The 13,622-nt window shown below is 43.2% G+C and overlaps 1 protein-coding gene across 1 annotated transcript in view; it reads left to right on the forward strand.

Moving 5' to 3' along the window:
* The window catches only part of agap3 (ArfGAP with GTPase domain, ankyrin repeat and PH domain 3), a 59,353-nt gene that overhangs the window by 20,445 nt on the left and 25,286 nt on the right, over positions 1–13,622 (forward strand). Inside the window, exons 9-12 of the mRNA XM_068749352.1 lie at positions 497–580; positions 4,571–4,675; positions 6,540–6,711; positions 12,290–12,439. Of these exons, the coding sequence (XP_068605453.1) occupies positions 497–580; positions 4,571–4,675; positions 6,540–6,711; positions 12,290–12,439 (511 nt within the window). The remainder of the gene's footprint in view (positions 1–496; positions 581–4,570; positions 4,676–6,539; positions 6,712–12,289; positions 12,440–13,622) is intronic.

The following is a 13,622-nucleotide window of genomic DNA, read 5'->3' on the forward strand; positions in this document are numbered from 1 at the left end:
GTGCTACATAAACCCTGATCAGCTGTGCTAAAGACACAGCTGAGGCTACACTGGTTAGCAGCAGTTGGTCTGCAGGTCCGCTAAGGGCCCGCTGTGGGTCTCACGCAGAGGGAAGGATCCCCAAAGGGTTTCAGGGCTGAGTCATGACTCGTCGTGGTTGTCCTTGGTCTCCTATGTGTTGAGATGTGTCTGGTGTTGTCTTGGTTTGGTCTCTTTTTTTGAACTTGCACGTCAGTGTTACTGCTCTTTGTTACGCCAGTCTGCTTGTCTGTTGATTTCAAGCTTCTTTTGAGACTTTTATTTTGCAAAATCTAGTTTCTCCACAAACAAAAACACAAGCCCTCACCTCCCGCTTCTGACCCGCAGGCTCTTTCTCTCTCCCCCAAACATACATGTCAACGCATACTACTCACAACCAAAATCCGCCCAACACTCTCTGCTTTGTCGCCGGTGTGTCGTCTCAGTTGCTGACTGACTTTCTTGTTTTTTTTTGCAGTCGCGGAAAGCCAGTGAACAGGCAAAGAGCGTTGACAGTAAAACAGACAGCATAGGCAGTGGAAGGGCCATACCTATCAAACAGGTAAGCATTTTCTGTCATTTATACCTCACAGTCGCCAGGTAAGTATGACACCTAGTAATGTCTACTCAGTTTAATATTTATAAGATGTGTTAACAGCAGATATGCCAATTAACCAGTGTGATTTGAGAGATGTCGTGTGTTATCTCGACCACAAGGTGGAGACATAACACAACAAGTGTAGCCGAGGCGCCAAAGGGACCTTATAACATCACAGAGCTTATGAGCAAAGAAAGGTCCCTGTTTGTGTCAGTCACAATCAAGGTGTAGTTTACATGTTTTCAATACACTATAATGTATGACCTCAGAAAATACATAATCCATCTCTCCAAATTAATTCATGGGGAGGAAAAAATATCATGTTTGCGTCGCTCAAATGACCTCAAAGGTAAACTTGTTATAATTGTTCATTAATGGGCTTCAGATTTACACAGCTTTAAAAATCATAACATTTTAAAGTACTTTTTATTGTAAGAAGGAGAAAGCGTTTTATTTGTCACACAACAAAATGATGATTACACCTTAGTACAACTTAAAGGCAACCTTAGTCTTTGTGAGTCACAACTACCAGATGATGCCCGTAATCATTTCTTACTCGATTTGCGTCATGTAATGCCCATATAAATGTTGATTAGTCAACATGCTACTCTTGTAATTGCACATAATTGTGTGTACATAGTGGTGTTTTTTTATTCATACACAACCGTTTACCAACATTACCTTTAGCAACATTAGCAGCTATGACATCCTTAAATATCACAGTAAACATAATTTGTTTACATTTGACTGTTTATTGAGATAAAAATATATTTGTAAAAATAAGATTTGATGGAACTTTTGCAATGATTTTCTTTATTGTTATTTTCATTGTATGCATTTATGCAATGCTTTATGCACTGGTTTGCCCCCCCCCCCCCCTCCCCCCAAGCACTGAACTGGGTCAGGATCATCTCTAAAGGTCCGATTATAACTGAAAGAGAAGTAATTGTCACATTGATTAGTAATCACTCATGATTATACAAGGGCTTTTGAAAATGGGTCAGCATCCTTATATTATCTCCTCTACCTGCTGATGATGGAAAATAAAACCCTTTATTGAAAATGTTGAACCAGAGACTCACATTCCCTTTGGAAGAAAATTGCTTTGGTCCAGTTGAAATAATGGCAGGGTGACGTCTCTGAACCTCCACACGCAATCAGGAAATAATTATTTGGGGAAACCACTTTTTTAAGATATCATACCTCGCTCTCTGTGATATGTGTGTAATAGACGCAAATGTTTTACATTAGAAAACTGAAAAAATAGAAAGAAATAGCAGTTGCATTTCTTCTTCATTGAATCCATTCAAAACAAAAGTTTATAACAAAGTCATACTTCCATCATGCACAAAAATATTCAACTTCATTTTCAAATAAATAACAGCAAAGTTAAATACCTAGAAATAAATAATTACCTGCTGTAACTGACGCATCTGATAAGTGCATGTTAGTGTGTGTGTGTGTGTGGGGGGGGGGGGTCTCTGAGGTTTTTTTTTTATTTTAAACGTACCCATTCTTATTCATTGTGGTTAGTTTGCTAGTTAGGCTTGCATTTTCCTGACTACCTTGAGATAAGACAATCAGGCTCCCTTTATTATCCATTAAGGATTTATTTTATTTTGGGAGAGGTGAGTTTGTAGAGGGCGCATGGAGAGGGTTACGAGGTGATCGTCAGGCCAGTCAAATGCACAATTTGGGAGATCAAAGTGTCAATGTGTGCTTAATTACCACCCCCACCCCCCACCCTATTGAGCAAATTACACAAGCCTCCCCCCAACCTTCACCCCCTCCCTCTCTTCTGACTTCCTTCCCATCCATAAAAATAGTGAGTGAGGGTAACAATGCACTCAGTAGCAGCTGATGGCCCCTCAGTCCTGAGTGCATTTCTGCCCCTATCATCACCCCCCCCCCCCCCCCCCCCCCCCCCCTCCATGGCAGCACGCAGGCACCAACACATGCCTTTTCCCCCCACAGCCGATCACAAAGGCTCGGCCTATCAGTCAGCCTCAGTGGCAGGACGCAGCTTTTTCCCCGCTCGTCTGACAAAAGCAGGCAAAGACACTATCTCCCCCAATTGTGTGGACACAGAGAAGTGCGTCTGACCATCGCCTGCTTCCTTATGTCTCACAGGCTGAACACACTAATCTGTGTGTGTCTGTGGGGGTGGGGGGGTCCTCCACACATGCTGCCACGTGATGTCAAACTGTCCCCCGCAAAGACGGCGCCGCTCAAGCCGGTGTGCCAAAGGACTGAACAATTATGACGAAGGATCTCAAATCATTTTTCAAGCTTGCAATTACTGAGCCCGGCGTGTTTCACCGAAGACGCATCACGGCTGTGTAAATAAATATACACCCACATCAAAATTATTACATTTTCACATTATTGTCTCGGTATCTTTATCGATCTGCTCCACAGCTCTGATAAATATACGGAGCTCCACTCTGATTGTGTGTATAGATTTATTTATGCTTCAGTAAGGCCACGAGACGAGACACATATTTGCTTGTAGAACATGAATTATAAAGTTGCCAGAGGCCGTGTGGCTGCGTCATTTACTTTGTATGATTAGAGAGTCATTTAAAAAGTGTTTACAGTCCTTTTATTGACTGAACAGAGAACAGTATAGGGGCAGTCAGCAACTTATTGATTGGAGGGACACAATGTTTCGTCCGGAAAAAATCACAAGCCGTGTCAATAGTTACAAAGCAGAAAACAACATCCATATTTGATTTTATTGTTTCTTCACTTGTTTTTTTCGTTTTTTTATGAAACAACCATTAACATAGTATAAATATCATTTGAATGACTCATTTTCTTTCCTTTTTCCAACTTTGCAACCAGCAAGGACAGAACAAACTACATGCTATAGTTCAGCAGGCGCCCTAAAATAACACAGAGACACTTCTGTTTGTCTGTTTTCACATCATCCCCCTAAAAAAACCTTTATCCACTTCAAGCCAAAGGATCAATCTTACTTTATTCCTCCATACTCCAGAGACCAGTAGGTTTCTGATTCATTCGGGTCTGATGTCCTGCTTGAGTTGGAAACTATAAACAAGCCTGCAGTTTGTTCAGATATGGCCAAACTCTGGCGTCTCAGCATGCAGCTGACCGTCAGAACTTTCCCTCCCAGATGAGTCGGGGTTTGGATTAGGATGATTGTCGGCAAACAGCCTGGTGCCCAGGTCACCGAGGGTCAGCGCTGCCTGATGTGTTAATCAGGATTAAAACCCCCAGGATGTGCCTGGCTAACAAAATACTACCCCTTTACCCCACCCTGCCCCTTCAGTGCACGCACACACACACACACACACAGGCCCTGGCTGTAAAAGCACAAACACTGCCCCTGCCTAATCCCCTAATTAACTTGGCCCCTCCTCGCTATTTAACCCTAAAGAGCCTCCTGGCCCTTTGCACTCAGCAGTGTTTGGTCACCTCCAGCAGAGGAACTGCATTGTTTACCAGTGGATTTACTCGGCAGATAAGGAAACCATCTAAGGCCCCGAAAGGGGCCCCCAGAAGATAAAGTAGAAAAGAATAAGAGCTGAATAATCTTTTGAAGAGTTCGAGATCACACTTCTTAATCCAGGGATTGAGAGGTCTTCCAGAGTTCAGCATGTCATGTGTATGAATGCAGGGAGGAGGTCTGGCAAATTGGATTTTCTCCCTTTGGTCTCCGTGCCAGAAGACTCGGGCCGACTTTGGTTGAAATGCGGAGGAAAACGCCAGCATATGATTAAATAAGAGACGCAAAGTGTAATGGGATTTATTGCCACACACGAAGGCGTATCTTTAATCTACCGCGCCGTGGCGTCTCCCTCCCTGATATTAACATCTGTAATAACTATTGCGATGCTGTTTTATGTGGTTTAACATCCATAACGACTCGTATCACTCACTGCGCTGCTTGAGGGGGGCCCGATGCTCACCGTGATGCCTTGTCTCTTGCAGGGAATCCTTCTGAAGCGAAGTGGCAAATCCCTCAACAAGGAGTGGAAAAAGAAATATGTCACGCTGTGTGATAATGGCGTCCTTACTTACCACCCCAGTTTACATGTAAGTCGTCCCCCCCCCCACCACCCCCCCATCTCTTTTACAGTCCGCTTTATGTGTTTGTTACGCAACTGTTTGTACTTCATGGCGCTGTAACTGGTAATGTTGGACTTTTTTCCTCTCGATGCGGTTACATTTACCGTTACTGCAATAAACCGGATGGCAAACCTACAGAGATGTATTGCTGTATGTATATAATAGATGTATTAGCTAACCCTGTGATGTAAAAAGCTGAATATTAAGGAACGAGGTGCCCTAGTGGCCGTCTCAGCGCCCCCTCTGTTGCCCCATCATTTGGAAGCATGGTAGCGCTGCTGCCTGACCCGGACGCCATGCTGCCTTGTATTTATAATGGTCCTCACTGCACGGCAGCAGAGCCTGACTACCCTCCCACATCCATCCTTGTCAGAAGCCCTGCCGGGCCACTAATACCTCTTAAACACTCGGCGGGGCTGGCGGCTCACGAGCCCGGTGCCACTTCCAAAAATGCCCAGTCCCTCCCATCATTCTTTGAATCCCGCTCTCCTGAGTTTCCGATGTTCAGGTGATTTGTCCAGTCAAAATTTAGGCCGCTGCAAAGCTTGTGTCCGAGCACAACTTCAACATTTAGACGTGAACCCCTGCGCGCGTGCCCTCGTGGTGCTGACAGTGTGTTAGCGGCTTAATTTACAAGCCCTTATTAGTGGACCAGTGCCTGCACTACAGTGATGTATGTAATTGACTGAGCAGGCTATCTCTTGATCGTTTGCAGCTATTACAGGTCACCGGGACAATCTATGAATCTATGAATCTGTTGACTTACGGAGGGAGGTGAAGTCAGGGAGACAGTTACATTAGCATGATAACAACTCAAGCTCATTTTGAGCAGTGGAGCAGAGAAGTAGTACGAAGGGGGAGAGGCGGGGGTGGGGGGAAAGAAGGGAGTGAGGAAAAAAAGGGAGGAAGGCAGGCTGCGATAGTGGAAGACGGGAACCTTTAATTTCGCAGTCAGCCAAGCCATCCACACAATCACCTTCTGTTAATTCTATCTGCTACATCAATTAAATTGTTTGTAGAAACTAATTGAATGTGGCTTAATCACACATCTTAATAGCTTTGCACGCTTCGATCTGGCTGTTAATTCCAGCAATAAAATGAAATGAGAGCGCTCACTGGGTAATTAGCGAGGAGGCTTGGGAAAGAAATGAGTGCTTTATGACACGGTAATAAAGCAGAGGAGCCGGTGGGGGGACGGCAAAGGCCGAGCCCGCCTCTATCTGGGTCTTTTTCTGCTGAGCCCAATGATTTTCACCTTGGCTTCCCACATTTTGGGCAGTAGTCGCTCTAAACCAAATCAAATGCCCAAATTGAAAGCGAATGAGACTGCTTGCGTTCATTAAGCCGAACATCTCGCTATTTGGCGAGACGGCGTGGGCACAGGTGATGTATAATGGCTTTACAATCATTTCTCCACAGCCACACGCCCTTAGTGGAAGTTCCGAGATGGTTTGTGACTAATGGGGATGGAAATTGAATCGCCTTTTAATTTGTTTTTCCACCATAATTCTGCGATTCTCGGTGGTCTGCTGTCCATAATCGGTTCCCAGAGTTAAGGGAATTGTTGGGAAATACCTGTACACTTTCTTGAGTTGTACTTTGACAACAAATTGATGCAGGAACTTCCCGTTGTCATGGATATGTAATAGTTTCGCACCAAATATCAGTGTTTTATTAAAATATAATCTAGACGAAGGACCTGAGGGAGGGAAACTAACTAACAATGAAGCGGTCACGGTGTGTGTGTGTGTGTGTGTGTAGGTGTGTGTGTGTTTGTGTGTGTGCTAACTGCAGACTATTCACAGGGACTGCATGTTTTCTTTTTCTGTAGGACTACATGCAGAACATTCACGGGAAAGAGATCGATTTACTTCGAACAACAGTCAAGATTCCCGGGAAGCGGCCCCCCAGAGCAGTGGCCACAGTGGCCCCCACTGCCAGTCCCAAAACCAATGGGCTCACCAAGGACCGCAGCACCTTGCAGCTGGGCATAGGAAACCCGGGTATGAGTCCAAGTCTTTATTATAAGGACCGATTACAAGCATAAGACTGTCTGCATGTTTGACTGTTAAAGCTGGGATGCTTTTTTTTTTTCATCAGTGTCATCTTCACTGAAAGAAAAAAAACATTCCCAATTGCCAAACACTTAATTTCCCAGCCCTATTATCTCCCTTCAACTCTTGTCATTGTGTTCAGAAAACAACTTGCTAGTGATGAAAGCATTGATCACGCATCTTGTTGCACTGATCTGAGTAAAGCGTTAGCGTTAGGGTTGCTTCGTCACCCTCACGGCTTTGAACATGTCAAAACAATTTGTGCCCTAATCAGAGCCCTGTCTTCAGACAATTGATTGTAGTCGGGGCAAATGTCATCCAAAACAGTATGTTTCAGCTTTTCTGCATGTCTGTCCATCATGACTCTTTTTCCACTTATAATAATATGAATTTATGTTGTGCATTTGAAAGGATTGATATTTTTTATAGAGGGATTTTTTATATTCCATGCACTGCTTCTACCCCAAAAAAAAAAAAACCTCATCACAGGTGTGGTAAGTAATGGTGATTGAATTAGTCTTTTATTACTAGACTAATTTTCTCTGTCCTCTATTTGTGATTAATCATAAAAATGGCTACCAATAGGTTAATTATCTACTTCCTGTATTGTTCATTCATGCAAATGAGCTTCCTTTTAGTATCTGAAATGATGACTTAATGAAGGTCTATGAGAAATCTATTAATTCTTGAAATGACTAAACAGGGAATTAAATGTAATACTAAATGTAATACCAATTTTTAAAGAAGTCTTGCCTTTAACTGGATGTTTTTCTCACGTTGCTTCTGGCCTAGTTATTGTTCATGTTTTGTTCCAAACAGCCAAAATCATTTTGGTCTTTGTGCCAGGGCTCCTCTACCTTTCAGATTTAAAAATAGAGCCGTTCTCCCAGCGAGCCATGTCGCCGGAGGCTGCAGGGTGTCTGGCAGGCTTACAACTGGGAGGCCAGTGATTGGATTTAGGTTAGGATTAAGAGTAATTAATACCAATTAGCAAAAATGATCCCCAGAGGGAGGCGGGGTCTTTCATCAGCTGTGAAACGGGCACAGTGTTTTCATCGCTCCGGCTAAAGCTCGCTGCAGAGCCAAGAGCTGGTTGGACCATTAGCACTCGTGCAGGCAGGTTACTGGTGACTGGTGAGCATGGCCACGGTGCTGCCACTGGTGAATGGGTTAATCAGTCAAAAGCAGAAAGATGTAGTAGTTTACAGAGCGGAGGACGTCGGATCGAGGTTGTTCCGCCCCACAAACATTTAACCCTGAGTGCCGGGGCAAGGAGAGTCACCGGAGCAGACAAAGAGCCCTGAAAAATAGGCCAGACCAGGTTTTGGGGGAAACATCAGCAGCTCTATTAGTTCTTTTTAGTCTTACCAGCAGTGTTGTTTCTTCCTGTTGTTCCTTTCTTAGACATAAAAGGTTTTCAACTGTCATCCATTTGTGCTCCAAGGAACAATGCGAGAGATTCGCCTTAATTCTCCGCTTTAGAAAAGAAAGGTTACAAATCACGACAGGTCTCTCTCTGGGTGGAGGGCCCTCTTCTGATTATGTGATTGTGATTTTGATTTCATTAGATGTGCAATTGACGAAGGGAACAAAGGGCAATTTTTCACTCGCGGCATCCAAATCACAAGCCTTGTCTGTGCCTTTGGTAATTCATTCATTCCTAAGATTTAAAGACCTTTATAATCACTGGGAGAAGAGGGATAGCGACGAGGAGGAGGAGGAGGGGCAGAGTGGATTGGGGGGAGATGGGACGATGAAGAGGAGAGACTGAGAAGACAGAGAGTAAATGAGAGAACACATGCTCCTACGAGTTTGCCAAGCAGGCCCGGTTTAATTCCTTTGCTGGCTGCTAAGCGGAACCATTTTAAATATGATCCTCCCTGTTAACAGGCATCCTGCCGTGTCAGCGGCGACAGATACATTGTGCAAAGTATTAATGGGCCCAGTCACTTTGAATCAATCCTCTGGTGGCGAGAGATGTGTGTGTAGAAGGTGTGGCTTTCATTCCCTCCTCACGCTGCACAGCGGTCTGTCTCTAGGTCCCCTGAACTTCAGCGTCGAGCTGACACCTCCCATCAGGATCCAGATGTGTCCGTTCTGAGCTTATTGAAAACTCGTTTTTTCATATTAACTGGATATTATTGCAGATTGTTTTGTTTGGATCGTGTTGCCTCTGCTTAAGCGTTGTCTATTTATAGTGAGGGTCTGCTTTGTTTAGATTTCTAAATGATTAAATTACTTATTATAAAGTTCAATGCAAAAATGTCAAAGTAGGGAAGATAGTTCTTCTTTCTGTTAGCATCAGAGTATTAAATTTTTCTTTTTTTTTATTATAACTATAACTCTAATAGATTATAAATTGCAGATACGGCACTTTGCCTTTGTGGGGCTAATAAATTAAATTATAAATTAGCTGAACTACTCATCGGTCTTGTACGTAACCCGTGATTGTTCGTTTTTCATTATGTATTCAGTTCTGATTTGTTGTAATTATTTAATAATAGAGGATAGAATTGTACCAATATTTCATCAAATTAAAGCAAATTTGAATAAGTTATAAACTGGAAAGAGCCATCCTCTGACTATTTGAAGCCACTTCATGGTGTTTAAAAGAGTGATTTTAAATCATTATTGGAAGCGAGGTAAACCAGTAATAAATTAATACACAGGATTATATTGCCCTACAGTGAAAGTACAAATTGACAAATGCCCTTATTTTAATTTTGCTTAGAGTACGCGGACATCGATGCAAACATCTGAGTGACTTGTGAGGGGACTGGCAGCATCAGAGTAGGGGGGGGGGGGGGGGGGGAGACGACATCTGGGCGTTGGTCAGAATGATGTTGGTAGATTACACACTGCCACAGATGATGTGCTGCCCGACCCATATTACCATGAATGCTTCATTATCCCACTACTTGTACATAATGGCAACAACTCCACGTTGGGGTCAGGCCTCGTCGCGGCTCATCAACCCAATGACGGCCCGGCCTAAAGAGAAATGAGGAGTGGGGCAGCGCTGCTCCCTGCTAATCCATTGCCTCTACTTAACACCCCGGCTCCTGCAGAACACAGCCGGGCTTTCGTTGGCTCCTTGCGCTCATGTCGACGCAGTCGCAGATAAATATTTATAATGAGGCACTTTACTTAATAGTTTTTTTTGTAATTTATTTTAATAGGAAAATTATTTGTGTGGCAATTTTACTATTTGGATTCAGTGGGACTGGACGTTTCTCGCTTCTAATGATGTTTTTTTAAGAGTATCTGGACCCTTGTAGAGGAAATATCGATGTAGTTGTTTGATTCACAGCTGCATTGCTTCAATTTGAAAAGCTTGAGTAAAAGAAAAAGATCCAAACTGATTAAAAATGTATTACCAAAATGTAAATAAAGTTTTAAAAATGATCATTATTTGTTATATTATTATTATTATTACTAACACATAAACATTTTTTAATGATGTAACTCATTCGGGCGGAGCTAATCCTGGTAAGGTAATCTATAAAAAAAAAGTCATTTAAACTTGTAAATATAGTTTACAAATCATTATTTGTGTTTCATTTCTTAATTTATTTGAAAAATAAGTGATGACTTTATAGTGTGCTTTATAGTGTGTTTTTCCCCACCATCAGTTTCTCATGAAATTGATTGCTGATTGATTGAAAGGGGGCTTTTTTCACAGCAAATATTTGAATGTCATCAGAAGGATGTTTCTGCTCAGTAGGTAGAGGCCTTTGATTGAAAGGGGCTTTTGCAGATTAATGTTACAATCTTACTTTTCATTGTGACATCACACTCTTTTTTTTTTTTTCAACAAATAACGCTTGATGTGTTTTGTATTTGACACTCGGGTCATTCTTACGATCACTAAAATCAGTAACTCCTCAGTATTGAATCAAGCAGTTTGGAGCTCAGTTTGTGCGGTTCATCGTTGTCGGTCCACCCTGGTGTCAGAGCTTATGGAGCTCAGAGTACAGTGCTCTTTTAATGCCACAAGCTGATTATTTCTCCACTGTAATTACATTATCCTCCCCTTTATGCAGGAGTGGGCTCTGGGGACTAATGGGTACAGCCATGTATAATTCATTAAACATTAGCATCCAATTTGACAATTAGACGTGATTGTGGAATTTTAAATATCAATCGAAGTTGCCTTGTCGTCATCGAACTGTTTGTGTTTTTGTTTGTTGTTGTCTCACCTCACGCAGAAATTATGATCTTCATAAAAAAAAAAAAAAGAACTAGGTTCGAAAACAATGAGGTTATTAATTATTCATCTGTGCAATATTTAGTCTTCCGTGTTATTCTTGATTCATTTCACCAAGATAGAATCAACCAAAGCCATTTCATGTATCATTCATTCATCACTTTTTTAAAAACAAAGTTTCCTATTTTCTTTCCAGCGCTCCTGCTCCTCGGCTCCATCCCCCGCTCCTCCTCCTCCTCCTTCTCCTCTGCTCTGATTTCTGCATGCTAATTTAGTCAATGCTCCTCAGCGTGATTCCCTCGCTCGCTCCCTTTCTTGGTGCGATTGTGCTCCCTCCCCTCTGGGATCTGAAGATTAATATTCCTGGTCCCAACAAGATAATTACTGATACTAATTAGACATGATTATGTGAATTTGATACACTTATTACTCTAGATAATGAGTAGGACATATTATCCTAACAAGCACTCGTGCCGCTTAGTTTCCTTTTCATGACCCAGAGTCTATGTTTTCTGTCATTGTTGCCCCAATCAGAAATTTATGTTCTCTTGTAATTCTTGAATTGATGTGTGATATCTGTAAAATGACATTGTTCACGTCTATTTACCGTTTTTGTTCAAACGAAAATGATATTTTCTAATATAAGCGCCTCATCTTTGCTACCCTAAACGTGCTACCTCGCATTTCAGTTTTGAATTTCAATTTGAATCAAATTCAACTATTTGAAAACAAATCATTGCATCACGCCACACGATGATATTGATTTTGATGCACGTTAAAACCGGAGCTGGCGATCCAATTCTCCTCTCGTGACTGGAGGTGAATAGATGAATTTTTCAGAGTAGTTAGGACGTGTTATAGCGGCTGCTAGGGAACGGGGTGGGGGGTGGTGGGGAGGGGGAGAACCCCACATGGTGCAGCCTTACCCATGAATTAGTAAAGAGAGTTAGGCGTCTCCTGCTCGCCTGATTGGAAGTTAGGGAGAGAACGCCTGCTGACGCTAGCGGAGATCGATGTGGCAGTCGGAGGGATGAGGCGAGATAATTAGCGTTCAGAGTGTATCTTGTTAATTAAGGTCTAATTAGAGACAGAGGGAGAGGGGTTTGGTGTGTGTCTGTGTGAGGGGGGGGGGGGGGTTCGACAGAGGGATGTGCAAAATGAGGCGGCTGCAGCATATCAGTGTTGTAAACTACCTAAAACTGTTTGCTAAATAAAACAATCATCACTTCTTTCCTGACTTTTTTGTCTTCTCATAAATCAAACCGTTTGACCAGACTGAGGTCAGCTTTAATTTCCCGCTGTGTGGTGCTTCTTTTCCAGGCGCTCCGCACTCCAACAGCAGCACATCCCTCCAGACGGGCGGGTTGGCGTTCGGTGGCAGTAAAGATGGCATGCACCAACGCTCTTTCTCCGTGTCCAGCGCCGACCAGTGGAATGAAGCCATCAACACCAGTACGACCAGTGGAGCCTGTAAGACCACCGCGCTCTGCGGCTACACGGCCTCAGCATGCATAAGCCAGTCGAAAAATATTCACATTTTGCACGACGTAACGGCAGCTTGAACGCAATGAAGCCTGAGCTACAGGTACGGCGTGCTGGTGATGTTGCCCTGAAGTTCTTATGCAGGTTCGAAAGCCTCGTGTTCATGATTAGGTGATGAGGGCGGTGATTGCTGTGACCTTTTTGGCTGCCGCTCCTCCGGGCTGGAGGCGGAATGTTCAGAGAGGAGGAACAGTGAAGGTTAACTCGCTACCGTTGATGCATCTCCGCCTACTGCCTCTGTGTCATATTCTACCCCGTCACTTGTACTTGACTGAAGTAAGATAATATATTCGCCATGCATGTCTACACCCCGTCCCCCTCGATCCTGTCTTTACCTTCCATCTTACCCCCCCCCCCCCCCCCCACTTGTCTGTTTTCCTCTTTTTTCTTCTGAAGAGGAAAATGAATCCTTTTTGGGGAACCATTCATCACCGGTTATTTCCCTCTCTTTGTGGTTGGCAGTAAAAAAGCACTTAAATGCACATCAACAGAATAACAGTCATTTCCATGCATGTTTGCACTCTGGTAGTTCTCATTAGCACGGCGGCTGCTCCCCCCCCTCCCCACGGGCTCCCAGGGGCCCCGGCAGTTTAAAGAGCGCACTTTACGAGCGCTGCTGGAGTCCAACTGCACGGCCCTCGTGGTTCTGCCGACAAGCCTGTCTCTCATTTGGAGCTGCCAAACGATCAATTCTGCCTGGACGCAGGCACTTCCTTCACCCCCTACCCCTGTCTCCCATCAGCGCCATGCCCAAAGCAGAATTACTTGGATTCGTGGGGTCCTCAAATAAATGAGCGTGTTTACGTGTGTGCTCACTACTTGTATTTTTCTTTCTCTCTCTCTTTTTTTTGTAACTGTGTGTGTGTTTTTTTTTCCACAGAGTGTGTGTGTTTAAAAAAAAAAAAAGTTTGTATGGCATGTTTGTGTGTAATAGGTATGCGTTGTGTTGTGTTAAGAAAATGAGGAGACCCGGAATTTCCCATTTTCATGTTTGGCAAAGTGAAAAGCGCTCAATATTAACATAGCTCATTAAACAGCATCCGGTCTTCAACTAAATCAGAGCCACAATTTGCTTCATTATTCTATTTTCTTCAATTATTTTCATGCTACT

Source organism: Brachionichthys hirsutus, chromosome 15 (genome assembly GCF_040956055.1).
Source record: "Brachionichthys hirsutus isolate HB-005 chromosome 15, CSIRO-AGI_Bhir_v1, whole genome shotgun sequence".
Lineage (NCBI taxonomy): Eukaryota > Metazoa > Chordata > Actinopteri > Lophiiformes > Brachionichthyidae > Brachionichthys > Brachionichthys hirsutus.